A 23880-nucleotide genomic window follows, 5' to 3' on the forward strand; every position below is an offset into this window, starting at 1 on the left:
ACCTCTGACTTTTCTCTTCAAATTGAATATGGCCCTAAAGAGGACACTGTGACTGTGCGTCATGCTGTTGCTGATACATATTTCTACTTAAGCCTCTATAATTTATTCAATTTCTAGGTCTGAAAGGTTAAATTCCTTACTATACAAGCTAGCCTTCTATAGTTAGTCAGCATGAAACAGCACCCATGATAAAAGATACAAGCGATACACCATCTGCGTCAGTCCAGCAAGGAGATTTGTCAGTGATGCCACAGAGGCCCTCTTCCAAGCTCAAAAATGTATATGAATTAATGTTTTTTTTAATTACCCTGATTTGTAACTTCAAGCATTTGTCAACATCAATTGATTGTAATAGGAGAAGTAACAGTATCAGCTACAATGTAGCTACATGAGATGGGCATCATCTATGGTGATGGGCTGTCTGGTAAAGCATAGCTGGTGCCATCATCAGCTGCCATGCTGCTGTCACATGATCACCTGCTACTGTTTACTTTCAAAACTCTGAGTGGCAGTTGGGAGTCAGAGACAGTTGGACTGTCGACAGGATGGCGTCACATCTGGAGGAAGCCAGGAGCTCAGAGGATGAGGAGTTTTCTATCTACAAGAGAAGAAAGAAGATGATGGCTTTGAAGAAAAGAAAGATATCTGACAGTTTGGAGGAGTCTTGGGCGATCAAGAAGGCCAGAAAGAGGATTTCCACCGAGTCTCGCACGAAAGGAAGGAAGAAGTGCCTGCATGTGGAAAACAGCTCTGATGATGGGAGCCAGGAATTTTTTTCTATGGATTATACCAGCCAAAAGAGTGATAAGAGGAGGAAGAGAGAGGATCAGATAGAAGAAATTGGCATAGACAGTGGAATGATTGCAGACAGGAAGAGAAGGAAAACATCTGGGGAGGTCATTCGCTTTGGTGACTCTAGAAGGAGACAGGAACGAGCAGGTATGGCCGTATCAATATATTAGACATGACAACCAGTAGACTAGAATAATACAAACCTTACAAGAAAACAACAAAAACAATCTGGACAGTTTAGACCACTCCCATTATCCACAATTACCACACCCATTTCCTATGAGAATCACACATCCAACAAATTATGTACCTTTTGCCTGGTGGTAAATATGATAACCTTTATGAAGTAATTATTCAATATTATCTGAGGTAATCATTTATGGCCATCACATGCAGTATAACAATATTAGGATTTGCAGCTGAAATTATGAATATAATTAGAAATATGTGTTTAATTTGGCTAAAAGTCTTCTTTATCTGTTATTTTCCATCTCTTGGGTCTCTAACTGCTTGCTCAAGTTAGCATGGTCCAAACTACATCTACTGCCCCTAAAGGGAATGTAATCATGGGTCCCACTTAGGGGTAAGGCCAACCACTAGTGAGGTGATATACTGCCATTAGTGGGGTTGTGGTAATTCCAACGAGAATTTGCTTAAGTGTAGTATATAAAGAAAAAGAGTTTCATATATTCTATGAAAAAGAACCACAGTAATGAAATGTGCCTAATCAATAAACAACCTTAATTTATATGGATTAACATATGCATTAATAAATACAAAAAATTTACTTTGCTGTTCAAGGGACTACCTAGGACTGTCTGTTATTAGTCTTTTTTTTACGCAGATAATGATCTCTGTTGCTTTTCCTAAAAATATCACAGTTGGGGCTTTATTCAGCAAACAAATTTCTACTAAACAATGCGGATATGAGTGTTACCACATTTTTCAGTACTATTCCCAATATACAGCAAAGTGTTACCAGAGAAGATAACGCAATTATCTTCTCCATTAATACCAGCTCGCACAGTATCACACTGTAGAGCGGAAGCCATTGCTCCCTACAGCTCTTTAACATTTTTGCAACTCATCAAGCATCAAAACATTAAATAAAGGTGTAGACGCTTATTTTATATAATGTCATCTCAGAATAGTGTCATATGAAGAAAAATCCTTCTTTCAGCCTGAAAACAACCAGGATAGAGGGATCTTGTACAATCAGTCCCTGTAGCTGTTCCCAGCAGTATAATGACACAGATTTGTAAAAAATGCATTTATATATATAGCTCATGCCTGAGCTTTTTCATATTGCGCCTCTTTATACACTCCTCTATAGAAACTCCAATTTGGAGATGGAGGAGCATGTTGGGAAGGTAAGCAGTATGTATTCAAGCCAGAGAAGCACTGGGAAGGCTACAACTGGCAGAAAAATGGGCGTGGTCACTTAAAAACGGGGCATGTCAATATGACACACCCCTTTATCGTAACTCTGACCATTCCTTTGCATATGCACCTTAACCCCAGTAGTGCCCCTTATACAGTACCCCCAGTATACAATGTCCCCAGTTGTGGTCAATCTTATGCAGGCCCATAGTAGTGCCCCTTTTACAGTACCCCCAGTAGTGGTCCCCCTTAAGCAGCCCCCCATTAGTTCCCCTTATACAGTACCCCCAGTATGCAATGCCCCAGTAGTGGACCCCCTTATGCAGCCCCTTATTAGTTCCTCTTATTCAGTGCCCCCAGTAGTGGTCCCCCTTATGCAGGCCCCCAGCAGTGATCCCCCTATACAGGGCACCCTGTAGTGGTTCTCCCTAATTAGTGCCCCCAGTAGTGGTCCCCTAGTAGTAAGCCCCTTATATAGTGCCCCCAGTAGTAGTCCCCAGTAGAGGTTCACCCTCCCGATGCAGTGCCCCCAGTAGTAGCCCCCCAGTAATGGTGTCCCCAGTAGTAGCGGCTCCTCCCGAGCAATGGTGCCCCCAGGAGTAGTAGCTCCCCCCCAGTAATGGTGCCCCCAGTAGTAGTAGGTCCCCCCCAGTAATGGTGTCCCCAGTACTAGTAGCTCCCCCCCAGTAATGGTGTCCCCAGTAGTAGTAGTCCCCCCCAGTAATGGTGTCCCCAGTAGTAGTAGCTCCCCCCCAGTAATGGTGTCCTCAGTAGTAGTAGCTCCCCCCCAGTAATGGTGTCCCCAGTAGTAGTGGCTCCCCCCCAGTAATGGTGTCCCCAGTAGTAGTAGCTCCCCCCCAGTAATGGTGCCCCCAGTAGCAGCTGCCCCCCAGTAATGGTGTCCCCAGTAGTAGTAGTCCCCCACAGTAATGGTGTGCTCAGTAGTATTAGCTCCCCCCAGTAATGGTGTCCCCAGTAGTAGTGGCTACCCCCCAGTAATGATGTCCCCAGTAGTAGTAGCCCCCCCCCAGTAATGGTGCCCCCACTAGTAGCTATCCCCCCAGTAATGGTGTCCAATGCAAAACTAATCCATATGCACTGTCCATATGCAGCCCTGCAGCACCTCCACTCCAGTCCCTCCACACTACAGAATCCTATCTATGACACTTATCTATGACACCTGACCTTCCCTGGCTGGCAGTCCCAACCAGTCCATAGCATCTGACAGTCACTGAATGGCAGCGCAGCAGCTGACTGAAACACGCACTAACTGTGAGATGCGGTAAGCAAAATCAATTAATTTAATTAGTTTTGCATTGGATTTACATGTAGAATATTATGGGATATTATTTAAAACAAAAACACTGTGCTGCTACTGCCAAATATATATAATATAAAAAAATGGGTATAAGCAGAGGGTGGCTTTAAAATGGTCTATCTATCTCATATCTATCTATCTATCTATCTATCTCATATCTATCTATCTATCTATCTATCTATCTATCTATCTATCTATCTATCTCATACAGTCAGGTGCATAAATATTGGGACATTGACAGATTTTTCATATTTTGGCCTCTATTCACCACAATGGCTTTGAAATGAAACAAACAAGATGTGCTTTAACTGCAGACTTTCAGATTTAATTTGAGGGTAATTACATCCAAATCAGGTGACCGGTGTAGGAATTACAACGGTTTCTATATGTGCCTCCCACTTTTTAAGGGGCCAAAAGTAATGGGACAAACTAAACAATCCTAAATCTAACTTTTACTTTTTTATACTTTGTTGCAAATCCTTTGCAGGCAATTACAGCCTGAAGTCTGGAACGCATAGACGTCACCAGACGCTGGGTTTCATCCCTGGTGATGCTCTGCCACCTCTACTGCAAATGTCTTCAGTTCCTGCTTGTTCTTGGGGCATTTTCGTTTCAGTTTTGTCTTTATCAAGTGAATTGTATGCTCAATCGGATTCAGGTCAGGGGACTGATTTGGCCATTGCATAACATTCCACTTTTTAGCCTTAAAAAACTCTTTGGTTGCTTTTGCAGTATGCTTTGGGTCATTGTCCATCTGCACTGTGAAGCGCCGTCCAATGAGTTCTGAAGCATTTGACTGAATATGAGCATATAATATTGCCCGAAACACTCAGAATTCATTCTGCTGCTTTTGTCAGCAGTCACATCATCAATAAATACAAGGGAACCAGTTCCATTGGCAGTCATACATGCCCACGCCATGATACTAACACCACCATGCTTCACTGATGAGGTGGTATGTTTTGGATCATGAGAAGTTCCTTTCCTTCTCCATACTCTTCTCTTCCCATCACTCTGGTACAAGTTGATCTTTGTCACATCTGTCCATAGGATGTTGTTCCAGAACTGTAATGGCTTTTTTAGATGTTGTTTGGCAAACTCTAATCTGGTCTTCCTGTTTTTGAGGCTCACCAATGGTTTACATCTTGTGGTAAACCCTCTATATACACTCTTGTGAAGTCTTCTCTTGATTGTTGACTTTGACACATATACACCTACCTCCTGGAGAGTGTTCTTGATTTGGCCAACTGTTGTGAAGGGGTTTTTCTTCACCAGGGAAATAATTCTTCTGTGATCCACTACAGTTGTTTTCCGTGGTCTTCCGGATCTTTTGGTGTTGCTGAGCTCTCCGGTGCGTTCTTTCTTTTTAAGAATGTTCCAAACAGTTGATTTGGCCACACCTAATGTTTTTGCTATCTCTCTGATGGGTTTGTTTTGATTTTTCAGCCTAATGATGGCTTGCTTCACTGATAGTGACAGCTCTTTGGATCTCATATTGAGAGTCGACAGCAACTGATTCCAAATGCAAATGTCACACCTAGAATCAACTCCAGACCTTTTACCTGCTTAATTGTTAATGAAATAACGAGGGAATAGCCCACACCTGTCGATAAAATAGCTTTTGAGTTGATAGTCCCATTACTTTTGGCCCCTTAAAAAGTGGGAGGCACATATAGAAGCCGTTGTAATTCCTACACTGTTCACCTGATTTGGATGTAATTACCCTCAAATTTAAATCTGAAAGTCTGCAGTTAAAGCACATCTTGTTTGTTTCATTTCAAAGCCATTGTGGTGGTGAATAGAGGCCAAAATATGAAAATTCTGTCAATGTCCCAATATTTATGCACCTGACTGTATCTATCTGTCTCCTATATCTATCTATCTATCTATCTATCTATCTATCTATCTTTCTATCTGTCTATCGTGGGGTCCTGGGCAAGTTATAGATGATAATGTGGTTACTTCTACAACATATGACTTGCAGTAGTATGTGGCAATACAGGGGTGACAAAGGCTGATTGTCTCTGTAATATGTATGGGGGTATCTCTGTTCAGTGTATAGCTAATATATATATGGGGGTATCTCTGTTCAATGTATAGCTGTAACATGTGTTTTGGGAAATGCAGGGGAGATATGTGTGGGTGAGGGGGGTCGAGGGGGGCCCCCAGAGATATCAGTGTACCAGGCCGCAAGATTTCTGTTGGCGGCCCTGCCCATGGCTCAACTGAAGATATACCCTTAGTGACCTTCTGTAGCTTCTTTTCTGCTGTCATGTCCCCTCAATCTGTATATCCTCCCCCTCAACCTGATGGCCTTAGGTTATACTGTAGGTATGTGATTTATCCCTATGTTATTCATCTGCAGTCCTTTCACCTCTGCAGCTGCCTAGCACCACCTAGCCTTAAATTGCCCCACCAGCCATAATGCAATCACTATGAGGGGTATTCAATATGGGTGCGATAACATCGTTTTTGCGTTAATATTGCAATGATGAAGTCATTATCGCAGGTTTTACTTTTACACCCTATTCAATTTCAAAGACTTATCGCAGTTTTGACAAGTCTTTGATAAAAAACGGTGATAACTTTTCACCATTGAATAGGTGTCGAAAAAAAGTGCAGAATTGGGGTTTAGGGGTGCAGGCTTAAAAAAAATAGCCTGCACCCCTGAGATTGACATTTAAAAAAGAACTGTGTCAAAAAAAGTTAAAAAAAAAAAAACAGGGACACCCCAAAAAATGAATTTAAAAATTGGGTTGCAAAAAAAAAAAAAGGGAAACAATTGTTAAACAATAGGGAAATAGGTTCAGGGCTATTCTGCAAGTATGCGGCAGGTGTTTTCTAGAATAGATTTATAGCGGCAGGTGCACAAATGCAGAATTTTAAAAAAATTACTTTAGGGACACCAAAATTTGCTAGTACCCATTTTCATGTACCCCAAATTTGATGGGACCACTTAAAAAAATGAAAAAATATAACGTAAGTGCTCTTCTGCATCACTTCTTCAATGTCTGGAAAAAAACTCCTGCTGCGGCTATTTAAATCCCCGACTTTCAACTAATGGCTAAAACGGGGGTACCCATAGTGTTCCCCCATGTTTTTACAACTTTAGGGGGGTCTTACAATTATTTTAAGGAAAAATTCGTAACTTTACGCAAATCCAACTTGGGAGTTTCCCGTTTTCGTTAATTTTATTTTGAATACGGGGATAAGCGGGAGCGCGCACCATACCTTCACGCAGAAAAAAACTCCGATATGAAATGTTAACTTTGCCAGGGAAGTTAACCTTTCATATTGAATACCCCTCTAAGGGGGTAATGCTTTGGACCTGGAGCCCCGGTGATTGGGTCTCCGGGCTGTGGCATTGCACCCCGGTCGGTTGGATCTGGTGCTGGTCTTAAATATAGGGGGTACCCCACGTCGTTTTTGCCCCCTATATTTAAAACCAGCACTTGTCCCTGCAGCCTGGTGTTGGTTTCTAAAATACGGTGGAACCCTACACATTTTGTTCCCCGTATTTTTAGAAACCACCACTGGCTGGCAAGCCTGGGGCTGGTTTGGCTTTTGGGGGGGGGACCTTATGTCATTTTTTTTCTAAATTTTTACACATTTTTTTAACAGGTTAACAAAAACGGGAATTTTCGGGAAATATTCTAGGGACCCCCCTAATGATGTGTAGACATGGGGGATCACTATGGGTACCCTCATTTTTAACTCCTAAAGGAAGTCGGGGTTTCTAATAGCCGCGGCAAGTGCATAAATGCGACTTTGAAGAAGGTGGTGCAGAAGAGCATTTAGAAAATTTTTTTGGGAAAAATAACTATGCCCAGCAAATTTGGGGTACTTGAAAATGGGGGTCAGCATATTTTAAAGTTGCTAAACATACTTGAAAAAATCGTGAAAAACCCACTTGCACAAGCAGCTGCAATGAAAAAATCACCTGGGGCATACTTGGGGACCCCCCAGAGTCAAGTTCGCTTATTTTCAACTTTGTTCCCCAACATTTTTTTTTTGGCCCCCAAATTCCAAGTGCTTTTTTTGGGCTGTCCCGATTTTTTATTTTTTTTTGACACAGATCGTTTCAAGGGGTCCTTCTGAAGGGTGCAGGCTATTTTTTTTAAGCCTGCACCCCTAAACCCCAATTCTGCACTTTTTTTCGACACCTATTCAATGGTGAAAACTTATCCCCGTTTTTTAACTTCGACTTTTCAAAAATGCGATGTCTCTGAAATTGAATACGGTGTAAAAGTAAAACCTGCGATAATGACGTCATACCTCCGATATTAACGCAAAAACGGACTTATCGGTCCCATATTGAATACCCCTGTATGTGTCCGAGGGAGGGGGTGATTAATCCTTCTAGATGGAAAATGCAGCATTTCCCTTTTATCATGCATTGTTAGGGGATATCGGGCATAGGGGACTAGATAATGATAACCACACCCAGTGCTGTTACATGGCTATGGAAATAGGATGCTTAATGTAAAGGGGCAGCAGGCATAATTACTATGAGAAAGAGATTGTGCTCTCCTGCATGGGCACCTTACAGCTGACTACAATAGGTATATGTTTACTACTGAAGAGTATGTGGTTTTATCCAGTTATTTACATATGGGGCAGGATTTAGTGCAGTAAATGGTTTGTCACAACTAAATCTCTGATATCTTGAATCATAGTTAACATGACCTATTCCATTAGATACAAAATGCTCTGCTCCTGGGGTCCCACCTAATGTATGATTGCAGTCACCTGTGCTGAACTAGGTAATTGATGAGACAGGTGTTTCAGCACAGGTGTCTGTAATCATAAATTAAGAGGGAAGTCCAGGAGCAGAGCATTTTATTCCTAATGGAATGGTCACTTTGGAGCATACTTACCGACTTTTCTGCAGGGGGCTTCGGGAGGGGGCTTCCAGGTCCGTCCAGCAGAGGGTGGGGGCGGTTTAGGTAGGCGGAGCGGGGGTGTGGCAACGCGATTGCATCATAGTGGCCCCAACCCCCACGCTTTAGAATGCTAATATTACTGGCATTATAAGGCAGGGGGCGGGGCTACGATGACGATGAGAATCGCATCATCGCACCCCCGGACTGCCCACTTTCGTGGGTTTGCGAGGTGCCGGAGGCCATTCCGGGGGACTTGCCTAGTCTTGCGGGGTGCCAGGAGCAGCACCCGATTATCGGGAGAGTTCCGGGAGAGTAGACAAGTATGCGTTGGAGGGTCTGAGTTAAGCTGTCAGTAACCCGGGTTATATGAATAAATAGCATAATACATTCTGTTTGCTGCAACAAACTTTGCTGCATCTGTAAAACCATAATCTTAGCATGATAACAGCTGACTGCATGCAGCTGGGTAATGATCATGTGTCTGGTTTTAAATGCAGAGTGCAATGCGAGTTGGCCATAATAGCTCCAGAATTGCATATATGGAACTAAGGGCCTGAAACAGCATGGATCGCAATTGCAACTGCATACGCATATCGGTCAATGGTGCATACTGCGCATGTGTATGCACCGCAGTGCGCATGTGAAGGTTAGCATTGCATTTACACACGCAGATAGAAAGCCATCGCAGAGTGAGTGATGGGATTTCAGTGTTTGGGGGTGGTGACGAGGGAGTGGTAAGAGAAACCCAGGTGTGCCTGTCCGTTTGAACGCCATTACATGGGTGTGCATACATTAGCTACTGTGACGACATATGCAGCCTGAGTACTCACTGCATGCAACGGAACCTGCAATTCCTGAGACAGGAAAGATTCAGTATATAGGAAAGGTTCCTGGACTGCACACCCTGAATATATATATATATATATGCAGCTGTGGCTGCTCTTAACTATTTCTTTTACACTTCACTTTTCCTATTATGGCAGTGCCCTAGGGTGGCTTAGCTGGGCTAGTTTGGGGGTGTCCTGCACTCTGGATTTGACCCCTAGTATGTTAGGGACCTACCCTAAAGAGGTTACCTGGATGTGGAGGGTAGGCCCATAACCTTGGCCGTGATTATGCTAAAAACCTCTATCGATTGCAAAATTTGACAGGTCAGACCTGCTGTAATTCTGTGTGAGGGGCCGATGTTACTCATTGTTACCGATTTATACGCAGGACTGAGAGGTATTACGGATGTGAGAAAGCGGTAGTGGGCGTCTCTATGCTGGCTGAGTGGTTGCAAACATTAGCATATTTCGCAGCAGAACTGCATGCATTATCACAGCTACGATCACAATAGCGATCTATAATGAATCAGGCCCTAAATACAGATATCACCCACACGCTGAGTTGTATGCATCCTTGTGACTGGACTGCTACAATCTGTATACTTGGCGTCATAGATGTCATTATTTTCAGTTCTCACTTGTGTCAGCCCTTTCCCTGGTGCAAGAGATCCTCCTGAATATACAGGTGTATTTACACATATGCACAATCCCTGCATAGCCCACAATTATGTGGAGATGCTCCTAATAAGCTATATCTACTTGTTACTCATAGAGGAAACAATTCCATTGTAAGATGTTTCATTGTAGTTCCAGGGAGTATTTTAAATGTCAATACCCTTTAGCCACAACAAAATGGAGCACAGCATACAATCTGACCTCTACATTAATGAAATACATGGGGTATAACTGAATACTTTATAGCGTTTTTTATGTATTTAGGTCTGTTTACTGTAATATGCTCCAACTTGAGTTGCTGCAACTCCACATACTATTGCATGTTACCAGGGCCGGCTCGAGGAGGTGTCACGCCCTGTGTGGAGAGGGAATACGATGCCCCTCACCCTGCGCTCGGTGAAGTCGTGAGCGCCCAAAAAGGAGGCGTGGCCTAATTATCATAGACCATGCCCCCTAAGTGACACTAATTGGGGACGTGCCTGTATGGCACTTCTCCCATTTAACGTCAGGCCGGGGGCAAGCCCAGCACTCGTTCAGTAGCTGGGCTGCCCCCAGCCCTCTTCCTGCACTGAATTGTCCATTACTTTTCTATGGGGCCGGCACAGCTGCGGCGGTGGGAGTGTCCAACCTCCCGACCACCAGCGGGACCCTTCGGCCCGCGGGTTGAACAGCAGGGCAGTGCCCAAAAAACGGGACTGTCCCGCTGAGAATCGGGAAGATTGGCAGGGGTACGCCATCAATGGGGTGGCGCCCCTGTTTGACTGCAATGGTTGAACATGCCTCGTGCCAGCCCTGCATGTTGCTTTAGCCTTGACTTCTCATCTTGTGCTAATCCCTACTAACTACAATAGGTGCAAGGGGTACACCTGCTTTAGGACCCAGTGCTGAGGAGGGCTGATCTACCTTGTCAAAGTTATATGTGTTATATTTTTTACCATTGGGCAGTCTCGGACTGGAGCATGAAGGGCCCACCGGGGGAATGCAGTGATAGGGGCCCATATTTGGGGTTGTGGCCAGCCTCCACAGAGACTTGGCTAACCATTAAGAGTGCATGGTCTGGGTCCCTTGAATAATCTATATAGTAAATACTGCTAATGCATGCAAGATAATGTACAAGATTAATAACAGCAATGCATTGTAGAAAATACATCATAGTTCTGTGCAGTATAATTTAACATATGTATAATTAATAATTCAAGTGTACAGTCTGGAACCTGAGCACTAGAGAAGAGGGTAGGCCCTTGGGCAGTGGGGCCCACCAGGGGTTTCCCCTGTACCCCTGGAGGCCAGTAATACACTGCCATTGGGTGCTACATAGGGGCCTTCTCAAACTTTTGCTATGGGGTCTTCAAATACCTACCTGACCCCACCTAGAGTTTATATGACGAAGGCCCCTGGCAAAATAAGGGACTAGCACTCCTCCCTCACAGTTATAGTACATTATTCCTACACAATATAATGTATAAAGTGCAATATAGCCCACAGGGGACAATTGTGCCTTCACATTGCCATTAATAAATAACACATATTCTAGAGACAACCAGGGTTACAGAGAGTTTTCAGGCATGCAGTTGTATGGGGATACGGGAAGTTACACACTGCGCAGCAGCACAGGCGCATTGTCAGGACTTGGGGCAGTCAGCACAGAATACCGGCGGTGCGAGTGATCACGGTATACAGCGCTCACTGCTCAGTCATTTCACATCTCCCATTCTGAGACCAACATAATAAACATAACCACTGTTGATCCCATGTAGCCATCCCCAATAAATAAATATACCTTCCATCCTATAAAGCCCATAATAACATCAATATTTAATAAATATCCCTCATCCCCACCTTAAATGAATAGACATTGCCAAGATGCCACTATTATATTAATATCCCTCATCATTAAATGAACAGTTCCCATCCACTGCTAAATGATTACCCCACCACACCAATAAATTAATAGCCCAGCCCACATCCCCATTACATTAAATAATAATAACTCCACACTAATAAATAGCCAAGTCCTCTATCCAATAACATTAAATTACTAACCCACATAATAATAATAAAATTAATAGCTCAGTCTCCTGCTTAAAAACAGTCTCCCTGCAGCCTGAGCTCAAGGGGCTCAGGGATGCTGTGTATTCTGGTCTCTCCCCATTTACATGCACTGCTCACCTGGCCAGCCCCGCAGGATTGCCCACTCACTGCTGCTGCTGGCTTTTTGCAGGGCTGATAAGTGTAAGTAAAATTATGTTTTGTACAGTTATAAAAATGGTGTATGTATATATATATATATATATATATATATATTATATACACACACACTATATATCACTATAAAGTTTTTTTTACCTGTATAAAACTCTTCTTTTAAATTGTTCCAAAACTTATTGATTTATTAAATAATCAAATTATGTAAATAAGAACTATTACCCTTATTCAGTATAATGTCATTAATAATCTACATATTTATTAATTGTGTTTTACCAAATCAGGTGTAAATAGTTATTTCCATAATTTGATCATTTTAAAAAAAAATCAACAATTTTGGGGTCATATTTGTAAAATATTAGCCAATTAAATTGTTAAGCAATGGGGCCCACTGAGGATATCCCAGATACACTGATGGTCTGCCCATCCAGCTATTATACAAATAATATTAAGCAACTGACCGGCACAAGGTGATGCAATATGACACCAGCCTGAGGTGCAAATACCCCTCCACAGCCCATCCCTGACCATTTTTCCAACAGTAGCAATTGATGACCCACTTTCCTCTGTATGGCTGAGTTTATGTGCTCTCTCTGTACACAACAGTATTCTGACTGCATTACAGTTACATAATGGTGTAATACAATACAATAATGTACATGCATTTTACATGTGCCTCTAAGAGCTCTATTTACTACAATCTGCATTGGGAATGCAGATTGTAGTGTGATATTACTCCGGTCAGCTGACATCCCATACTGCACTGGGACCCGGTCACCTGATGACTGGGCCGCAGTGCAGTAAGGGAGACCAGCTGACCGGAGGGAGGACATCACCGGAGCCCCGAACTCCGGTCCCTGGACTCAGGTAAGTAATTTTTTTATTTACTTTTTTTTTTTTTGTAGTGTATCAGCGTGTGGTCTGTTTAGACCACACAGCTGATCACTGGGGCCGTCTCCGGGCTCTGCTCTGCATGTTAGAGTGGAGCAGGAGTCCGGTAACCGGAGAGAGACCCTGGATAATGCCACCTCCAGGTGGCGTTATTATCACAGGGCCTCCCCAGGTATATTTTTCACAATTTATTTTTAGTAACTTGCACACAAAATCGCATTTCCCTTTCCAATTATGGGAAATGCGATCTGATTACTAAAAATAAGTGATACGTAGGGGTTGGAGTAGAATTTTACGAATTGTACTCCAATTTCCCTGTAGTAACTTTAGGTGAAACTAAAATATTGTGAAAAGGGTGTGAAAACACCCTTTTTCACTTAATTTTAGTAAAACTAATGATAATAAATAGAGCCCTAACTCTGAATAGTAAATGTTACATTGTTCACTTTTTTATCCCTTTAAGGAGGAAGTGGTGTTCAGGAAGCTGCTCCTGGAGAAACAGTCTCTACATACATCAAGAGGCTGTCCTTCTGCCATCTACTGGGCCAGGGCAGCTTTGGGAAGGTAAGTCATGTGACTGTGGTTACATAACTCAGGTAACAACTGTGTGACTCAGACATTGTAGTAAAGGAGGCATCATGAATATATTATCATTGTCACTCCATGTACGTCATTAAGCATCACCATAAAGCAGTGTGGCAGGGCCAGATTAAGGCTTGTGGGGGCCCCTTAAATTGCGGGGGCCCCTTCAAGCCACATGGAGCTTCCCCCCTTCCCCCTAAGCCTTCTGCCCTCCTACCCCCAAAGACTCTGCCGCTGACTTATCTGAGTGACGGCGTGCGGGCGTGACCTCCTCCAGGCAGAGCTGCTGCCTGGTCCTCCAATCGACGTCACGAACGTAATGTGTCACGTGGCGCCGGTGAGAAGAAGACTCGGGAGCCACTTTGAGCTGTATGCAGCGGCACTGTCACTGGACACCTGTTCTCGGCAGGGTCACACTGATCCAGTGTAGGGGCCCCTCCGTGTGTGGGGCCCAGGGACAACCACCCCGTCACCCCCCCCCCTTAATCCGGCCCTGCAGTGGGGGCAGGACTTAATGGCACTATTACCCTCAGTCACATCATTAATCTGGGAATATTCTGGATTCTCATTCCAGGAAAGTAGCCGGGTAGGCCTTACTCCTGTGCTGGCTGACTGCATATTACTATTGTCATTTACAGAAACATCATCCACAGTCTACTCTGTTATAGAATCAAATAATATGTAAAAATGACTTTTTTTTTTACTTTAATGACACTGGAAATACAATATACCGCTAACCTCTAAAGATATGGAGCTACCTGGATGCGTATGGAGGTAATAAAATGTAAGTAGAAATATGATTGTGTGTGTATTCCTCTATCACCTGTAGGTCCTGCTGGCTGAGGACTCTCTGACTGGTCAGCGATTGGCAGTGAAGGTCATCAGGAAGAGAAATCTGCTATTGAAGGACCCGGAGCTGGTGTTTGTGGAGCGCAGGGTGCTAGAGGTTGCGTCTGGTAGTGCCTTCCTCATCCATGGTCACCTTGCCTTCCAGACCACGGTACAGTGTATTTCTTATTAGTCAAGGATCATTAGTTGGGATTCTTTATTTATATTTACACATCTAACATATACAGGATTCATCTCTTCTTGGGTAATAATGTTACTATGAGCCAGTTCGCTCACTTGGAGTTGTTGCCATGTTCTCCTAATAAAATTTATTATATGACTATTGTGTGTGTCCAATGAAACAGAACCATCTATTTCTGGGTCTGGAATACGCGAGTGGCGGGGACTTATACCAGTTCCTGCAGAGGAAAGGCCGCTTGGACATCACCAGCGCAACGTAAGCACCTCAAATACAACAGACATGTACTGAAATGAACTGTAACAGTGTGTGCACAGATAGGGACAGTATAAGGGTTGTACACCTTTTGTAAATTCCCCTTAATATTTCCTACCCCTACACCTTTACCCAAAGCTGGGATGCTAGATGGCCCAGCAGCTAACATTACTGGGGTACCTTGTCCTTATCAATAGAGCTTGTTTAAGATAATAATACTCAGTTTTGAGCTGCATTACATCTGCATTGAAATGAGTTAGACTTAAATAAAATGCAGACTTTAATGTACATGCCCCCATCCCATACACCTGGGCCATCCTCTCCAGAGAATGGCAAATGTTCAATGTAATCTTTTCATTAAGGTACGGTCTGATCACCTTAATTAAGTCTTTATGTGGAATGTGAGTATGGATAGAATAACATGCAGGGGCACAGAGAGAAGGGGGAGCAGATACTAATTACCGGGACCTGGACTTGTTTGAGGGGCTTGGCAGGGTGCCTGGGCCAGCTGTCGAGGGGGATAAACACCCCCCTTTGTAGGTGCACATAGTATTTTCCACTAATTTTTTTCAGGGGGATTTGACCACACCCCCTATATATCACCTGGTCCCACCATTGTCTTGATAGCCCTGCTAACATATGGCCTATTAGATCATGGAATGTCTTGCATATATGTCAATGTGCTGATCATGTGGGGGCATAGTTGTGAGAATGTGTCAGTGATAATAGGGTGTCATGTGACAGGGGCAGTGTTATGACATGAGGGGGTAAGTGGGAATATCAGGTTTTCTACCTTTCTCTAATGTCAACAAGTTACAGTCATTTCCTCTCTTTAAGGTTCTACGCAGCTGAGATCACATGTGGTGTACAACACCTGCACTCTAAGGGTGTCATCCATCGGTAATTATACTAATAATTCCAATTTCATACATAATCAGGTCACAGTGATGTGCACTTTCTTATTACGCTTAAAGTAAGAACTGAAATCACTGTAATCACTAGGTGGCGCTGTCTGCAAAATGTGACTCCTGTAATACTACTGGTAATTCATGTACAGTATATATTTCTCACTAGACAAAACAGTTCTCATTTATTATAAATCTTTCTTTTTAGAGACCTAAAGCCAGATAACATCCTGATGGCAGAGTCTGGTCATCTGAAAATTGCTGATTTCGGCCTGGCAATCGATAACATCTTTGGTGACCAGACAGCCACAGCATACGCTGGAACCCCTGGATATATGGCACCAGAGGTGAGGGGTATAATATATTATTACTATCAGCAGCATATGCTCCGGCTTACGCCTGGCAGATGTCACATACACTTATTACATTATTAATCAATGTTTTTTGCCATTTGTTTTGACTGCAAAATACAGTGTATACATCACTTTTAGGCATAAAATGTAAAAATCTTTTCTAAAACATAGAAAAAACTCTCCATATGGAGAAAAAAATGGTTACACCACACACAAATAAAACATTATGACCATTCCTAGTCACGGTTGTGACGTTTTTAGCCACTTTAAGCAATTTGCGGCAAAGACTCAGCTAATAGAATGCTACCCAAAGTGTTACCTACTGACAGAGGTGGGATGATAATAGCAAAGAACTAGTGCCAATGAGACACAGACACATGGCATATAGTAGATAATGATAGAGTAACAATGTGCTATAATATCTCTCTTATGGTAGATGCTGGCAGGAGAGGAGTACAACGCTGGAGTGGATTGGTATTCATTTGGTGTCATCATTAATGAAATGATTACCGGAACCCGTCGCTTCCATCCCAGACGGTTCCACGAGGCAGAAGCTGTGGCTAAAGACATCATTAAGCAGCTCCTGTGTAACAATCCATCCAGGCGTTTGGGAGTCACCGGAAACATCCGCCAGCATCCTTTGTTCCAGCGTATGGATTGGGTCTCGCTGGAAGCCCTTAGACTCCCACCACCACATGTCCCTGACCCAGTAAGTATAGGAAAAAAAGCAGTTTTGCACAATTAATGCATTTAAAGATAATAAGGGTCATTTACAAATATAATAAAAAGATGAAAGTCAACTATCATTTTATGATGAGAGGACATCGCTCAGCCTATCCACATGGTGATCACTGTGGCATTACCTGCTTTATTTAGCTAGTGAAATAAATGCAATCACATTGCACCCATATGTAGTAAGTGATTTCATGTACATTATTATATTGAGTCCAGCCACTGCCAACATGGAACTCCGGAGAGCTAAGTATTGAACATGGGTGCAGGGTGTATGGTCAGGGTAGCTACTAGGGGGGCACGTGCCCTTGACGCTGGTCTTGGGGGCACTGAGAACAAGCTGTTGAGCGGGGGCCTAGGTACCTGGCTGTTAGTGTGGGTTTGGAGCCACACGCCAGGACTGGCAGGCAGCCGCCCGCTGCCCTGCAGAGACACAGAGCTGCAATCATTCTCTTGTAGCGCCAATTGAGAGCCAATCAGAACTCATGGGCCAGCTGCAAATCAGCAGCGGCTGCCAGTCTGCAAGTTCTGATTGGCCCGTGACCAGTATCGCATTAGAATGATGGTGGTGTTTGTCTCTCAAGGGCTGTGGACGGTTGCCTGCCAATGCAGGCATGTGGCCCCAAATCCTTAGCTGGAAAGCAAGCTTGCCAATGCGGCGTGCAGCTCCAAATTTTAGGGTGAGAGGCTTCAAATCCTGGGAACAAGGTGAGAGGCTTCGGGGAAGGAAGGGGGATATAAATGTGCAAGGTGCATTATGGTGGGTTAATGTGTAAAGGGTATTACTGTGGCATAATGTGTAAGAGGGCATTATTATGGCATAATGTGTAAGGGGCATTACTGTGGCATAATGTGTAAGGGGTATTAAGGTGGCTTAATGTTTAAGGGGCATTACTGTGGCATAATGTGTAAGGGGCATTAGTGTGACATAATATGTTGTAAGGGACATTACTGTGGTATAATGTGTTGTGGGCGTTACTGTGTGGCGTAATGTAATACATGAAACAACACAATTTTTTCAGGAGTGCACATGCATTGCACGTAAAAAAATGTCTTCTTTGTTGTTTTTTTGGGGGGGAGGGGCCAAATTACTGCCTTCCCGCGGGTGTGAAAAATCCTAGTTTTGGCCCTGGTATGGTTTGGGCGCCAGTAGACTTTGCAGCCTACAATATATGCACCGCACACCCCGCACCCTTTATAGAGAGGCAGAACCACACTACATTAGTCTGTGCTATCAGCGGATCCATAGATACATGTCACATCTTACTTTTTTCTAACACTTTTAGCTTTTATGAATTTGAAATCAGATTTGAGTACATGGATGTTTATTTGTCTCTTCTTCCTGTAGCCCACCATTGAACACAGCTCCAGAGGATGTAACATCGAGGAGATGGAAGCAGCAGAGGCTCAGATAACACCACTGAGCTCAATGGACCAGGAGCTGTTCAGAGGGTTCTCATATGTGGGCTCCAACTGGAGGACCATCCCCAGAACACCAGCCTTCCAACTGCATGGAGCGAGATGGCCTAACACCTGGAAGATGGTTATGGAACGAAGAGATGGTTTTAAGCTGATGGTTTTCGTATTCATATTTATATTGTATGTGTATATTCTCTTTATAAGTTAAGAGTATAATTTTAACACATTTTCTTTTCTATTCTTCTGAGGTCACCTCTGAGGATGTGCTCTACAGATTATGCCACCACCTCCCAGCAGGAATAGTTTAGACTTCTCGCTGGATGAAGAAGGTAAATTCTAAGAGGGTGACTTATACATCTCAGGGCTCATGTCTGTCACTCAGCAAATCAGTTGATTGATGCTGGTGATAATATTGAACTTTGAGTTTTTATAGTCAGCTCCTCTATGAAAGTGTCTTAATTATTAGATTCATACACAGCCATGGTTGTTCATGAGATCTCTGTTGGCATTTTAATATAGAGTACCCCATACTTCAATCTCTGTAATTCAAAATCAGGCCCCATATCTCTGATGACATTATAATGTAAAATATTCCCCTCCTTACCAATCTCTGCAATAATGCTAAATGAGACCGTAGATCTCTAGCAGCACAATATAATATACATAATATAATACAGCATAATATAATTTAAATCTACCTTCTATATAATATAATATAAAATCAGATCTCTGAAGTAATTATGAGACTGAGCCAGCGCCGTTTCTAGAGAGGAGGGGGCCCGTGTGCAGTCTCCGACATAGGCCCCTTCCTCTCCGCCCGGCGGCCGGCAGTGCACTGAGCTGTGCGCGGCCAGCGCTGGAGGTATAGACTCTGGGCACTGCAGAGGCGGCCATGTTCCCTGTACTGCGCATGCGCAAACAACAGGAAAATGGCCACCGTGGTCGTTTTACAGCGCAGGACCCCCGCACTGATGTGCGACTCTGGAGAGGTACGTAATATTATGGGTGCAGGGTGTGCAGTGCGTTGCCCCCTTTGACCCAGGGGCCCATGTTCCCCGCACAGCCTGCACCCATTATAGATACGCCCCTGGACTGAGGGCCTGATTCAGAGCTGGAATTTGTGGACGGTCGTTCAGAAAAAGGGGCTGGCTATTTAAATTGAGCGCTCGCTCTTTGCGGTCTGTTGACGCCTCTATGTCTGAGCGAGCGAGCAAAACATGCGCTCGCTATTTTGTAAAGACGCCCCTTGGCCGCTCGCATCATACGTCATCTCCGCTATTTATTAGATTAATCGAGTACATCGAAAGGCGTATGAACTGCTCGCTATTCTTCTGGTAGCATTTTCCTACCGCAATCATGCGAGCAGTTCAGACTAAAAGACAACCAAGTGACGTGGTCGATGACGCTGCTTTGTTAATTATGCACACCCTTAAAATGCCCGTTTTGACCATTTGGCACGCCTGCGTTCGGATCTCCACTCCCAGTTTTCAAGCACCTTCCCCTGTTACCACCCACAAATGCCTCATCATGTCACTCAAATTAGCAGGCATTCGCTATTTTGTGAGCAGACGATTTCCAACCGCACTGACTGGTTGGCGCATGCGCATTACAACCCATATGCATGCGCAGATGTGCGAACATCACTCGGAGCGAACGAGCGCCCGCTTACGAGCGGCTCTGAATCAGGCCCTGAGCCCACTTCCAAAAGTTTATTGGCATAATTATTATGAAATTAGATCACATATCTGTAGGGTGAAACAATTAAATAACTTACCCCTCCTGTGGTGTCTTGCTGTCTGTCTGTGCACTGTACAGGCCATGTGACAGCAGCCTGCACTCTGATTAGTGGATAGTTTCAGACATTCACTAATTAAAGTATGGAGACCTCCAGCTACTCCATCTTGTGAATGACCAGCACCATCCACCAATCAGTTTGCTACTGTGTAAGAAGATCTCATACCCAGTTACTGTGCAGCCACACAATGTATGACTGAACTTGGGGAAGGGGATGGCCTATCCCATTTGGTAACGCGCCTGCTGTCTATGTGATATTAGGTAATGCAGGATAGGGAATATATTAACTCACATACTGATTAAATAAGTAAATGAACAATAACATCCTGTGCATCCCTTGTTTCATCATATAGGGGCCTATTCATCATCACTTAATTTCTATAAAAGCAGGGGAAAATGAACATTTTCACCTGCAATTGTAGAAATTAAGTTATCGGGCCATTCATCAAGAAGGTATCCGTGATATCTCCTGCTTACCTTCCTCTCGCTGAATGGGCCACTGTCCCCATACACTAGTATGGGGTCAGAATTAATCAAGCTCCGAAAATACAATATTTTCAAGGCTTGAGTGCAGGAGTATTCGCCATCTTTAGATGACAAGTGCTCTGGCTCCGGGCTCGCAACCTACTCCTTCCTATGGGAAGGAGTCCCGTATAGCGAAGAGGGTTCTTTCGGATCCCTCCACCCCTGTCCGACTCCTTCCTCTAGACGACGGGGCTCTTGTGCGCATGCGTGACCTGTAGGTTACGCATGTGCACTTGTCTCACTGCTCTGAAAGGAACAGTGAAACAGTTCGGGGAGACAGCTGATTTTCGGATAAGCTGTCTCCACGCTTGCATCGAGTTAGAATGTTAATTATCGGGGTCGGAATCCCGATAATTAATATCATGAATAGTCACAATATGAGAGATCTAATGATGAGGGTGCTGGGTATAGAAATAAGACATATTGATAGGAGATGACAATGCATGTTGGAGACCTTCTGCATCCATAGTGCAGGATCACACAGCAACAAACAGAATAAGATACTGTAGTGTGTGTGTTTTTTACCATAGAAAACACACATTAAAGTCTTACTTTTTTTTTTGTTATTACACAGCACTTCAGAACCATGATGAAGAAAAGAAGAACATGTTTATGTTTTTAGAATTTTTAAAACATGTTTATATTTTTTGTATTTTTACATTTTCTACAAATAATTTAGATACATTAGATGTTATTACTATTATTATTATTTAATTGTTATTACTATTATTATTCCTATTATTTTTATTATCATTTGAACTATTATTACTACTATTATTATTGCTAAGGGGAAGGGTTAAGGGGAGATTTAATCGGGGATAGATGAGTTAGGATGGAACTAATATTATTAATAATAATAATAATAATAATAATAATAATAAAAAAAAAAGAAACATCAAAGGTGTGTGACTGGCCGGCTATATAGGGGAGGTGGAGGCCGAGTTTTATTATTATTATTATTATTATTATTATTATTATTATTATCATTACTTCTACTACTATGGCTATTATTGCTAAAGGGAGGGCTTAAGGGGAGAGTTAATAGGGGAGAGAGGAGTTAGGGGAGACCAGGGGAGAAGAGAGATTATTTAAACTAATAACAATAATTATAATAATAATAAACATCAAAGGAGTGTGACAGGCCGGCTATTTAGGGGCGGTGGAGGCCGGGTTTTATTATTATTATTATTATTATTATTACTACTGCTAATTTTGCTATAGGGAGGGGTTAAGGGGAGAGTGAATAGGGGAGAGAGGAGTTAGGGGGGACCAGGGGAGAAGAGAGATTATTTAAACTAATATCAATGATTATAATAATAATAAACATCAAAGGAGTTTGACTTGCCGACTATTTAGGGGAGGTGGAGGCCGGGTTTTATTATTATTATTATCATTACTTCTACTACTATGGCTATTATTGCTAAAGGGAGGGCTTAAGGGGAGAGTTAATAGGGGAGAGAGGAGTTATGGGGGACCAGGGGAGAAGAGAGATTATTTAAACTAATCACAATAATAATAGTAAACATTAAAGGAGTGTGACTGGTCGGCTATATAGGGGTGGTGGAGACCGAGTTTTATTATTGTTATTATTTTAATTATTACTACTACTGCTATTATTGCTGAAGGAAGGGTTTAAGGAGAGAGTGAATAGTGGAGAGAGGAGGTAGGGGGGCCAGGGGAGAAGAGAGATTATTTAAACTAATAATAATTCTAATAATAATAAATATCAAAGGAGTGTGACTGGCCGGCTATTTAGGGGTGGTGGAGGCCGGGTTTTATTATTATTACTATTACTACTGCTATTATTGCTGAAGGAGGGGTTTAAGGGGAGAGTGAATAGGGGAGAGAGGAGTTAGGGGAGACCAGGGGAGGAGAGATTATTTAAGCTAATAATAATTATAATAATAATAATAAACATCAAAGGAGTGTGTGACAGGCCGGCTATTTAGGGGAGGTGGAGGCCGGGTTTTATTATTATTATTATTATTATTACTACTACTAATGCTATTATTGCTGAAGGGAGGGGTTAAAGGGAGAATAAATAGGGCAGAGAGAAGTTAGGGGGTCCAGGGGAGAAGAGAGATTATTTAAACTAATAACTATAATAATAATAATAATAATAATAATAATAATAATAATAAATATCAAAGGCGTGTGACTGGCCGGCTATTTAGGGGTGGTGGAGGCCGGGTTTTAACTAAAACATGGTAAATATGTGTCCATATAAAAATAAAACCTACAGTTTGTGTTTTAGTTATTTACAAAAAAAATTGACAGTACATATCTCTGTTACTGTCATTATTGTTATTACTATTATTATTGCAATTATTATTGTTAGCATATGAAAGAAATATGACCTAATGTTAAGGGTAGATTGAATAGGAGAGAGATGAGTTAGGGGGACCAAGGGAAAAGAGAGAAGAACTTGGATTTGTTCCCTATGATGGAGTAAAAGGAGTAATAGCTAGAGGGAGAAGAAGTAGGATAGGAGACAGGGTTAGAAGGTGGCAGGTAGAGATTTCCTATCTGATAGATTCTATGTTGGAGGTGAATAGATGACAAAGTCAGAGGCAGATAGAGGAGGAGATATAGGCAGATAGGGAAGGAGATATAGGAGTGGGGGAGGGCAGAGAAGGTGGTGATGAGACACTGGTAGTTGGAGGATTTGGAGGAGATGAAAGCCTTGAAGAACACACCATCACCTGGTTGAGTGAGTAGAAAAGAGGTCACCGTAGTAGAGAGCTTTTTGAGAAAGCCAGGTTTAGTGATGTTGAGGAGGAAGATGAATAGGTCATTAATGGGGGCCATTTTATTATTAACTACAAGTTTAAAATGTGTTATTTCCAGTATATAAACTTGCTATTAAAACTAATAATAATAATTATAATAATAATAACAGTATCAAAGGAGTGTGACTGGCCGGCTATTTAGGGGTGGTGGAGGCCGGATTAAATAAAACATGGTATTATAAAACAGTTTGTATTACACTTTTTTTTAATTGACAGTACAAATCAGTGTTACTGTTATTATTATTATTATTATTATTATTATTATTATTATTATTATTATTATTATCTGAAAGAAATATTACTTAACATTAAGGACCGTATTCAATTGCCGGCGAAAAGTCCCAGACTTTTGGCATGCCTGAGATTTCTCCGTCATCGCTTGCTTTGCCTCCGGAAAAGTATCGCGCTTGTTACCACTTTTCGCCCTATTCAATCGCAAAATATGCGAGAACGCATCCTGGCGAAACTCAAATCGTCGAAAAGTCCTTTCAGAAATGGGGAAATCATCCTGGCACCCCCCAAAAGATG

The 23880-nt window shown here is 42.7% G+C and overlaps 1 protein-coding gene across 1 annotated transcript; it reads left to right on the forward strand.

The window, feature by feature from the left end:
• Positions 1-545: 545 nt before the first annotated feature.
• LOC148477371 (protein kinase C delta type-like) lies at positions 546-21388 on the forward strand. The gene is made up of 9 exons (XM_088456832.1): positions 546-939; positions 13435-13535; positions 14383-14553; positions 14747-14838; positions 15673-15735; positions 15949-16087; positions 16530-16802; positions 18174-18573; positions 21138-21388. Exons 1-8 carry the CDS (start codon positions 546-548, stop codon positions 18450-18452), a joined length of 1512 nt encoding a protein of 503 aa, XP_088312958.1. The 3' UTR covers positions 18453-18573; positions 21138-21388.
• Positions 21389-23880: the final 2492 nt, after the last annotated feature.

The sequence above is a fragment of the Taudactylus pleione genome, unplaced genomic scaffold (assembly GCF_031769625.1).
Source record: "Taudactylus pleione unplaced genomic scaffold, aTauple2 ptg000721l, whole genome shotgun sequence".
Lineage (NCBI taxonomy): Eukaryota > Metazoa > Chordata > Amphibia > Anura > Myobatrachidae > Taudactylus > Taudactylus pleione.

Coding starts and splice junctions, on each gene's coding strand:
- LOC148477371 (XM_088456832.1), top strand. CDS start 546: ATGGCGTCACATCTGGAGGAAGCCAGGAGCTCAGAGGATGAGGAGTTT. Junction 940..13,434: donor AAGGAGACAGGAACGAGCAG/GTATGGCCGTAT, acceptor TATCCCTTTAAG/GAGGAAGTGGTGTTCAGGAA. Junction 15,736..15,948: donor TCTAAGGGTGTCATCCATCG/GTAATTATACTA, acceptor CTTTCTTTTTAG/AGACCTAAAGCCAGATAACA.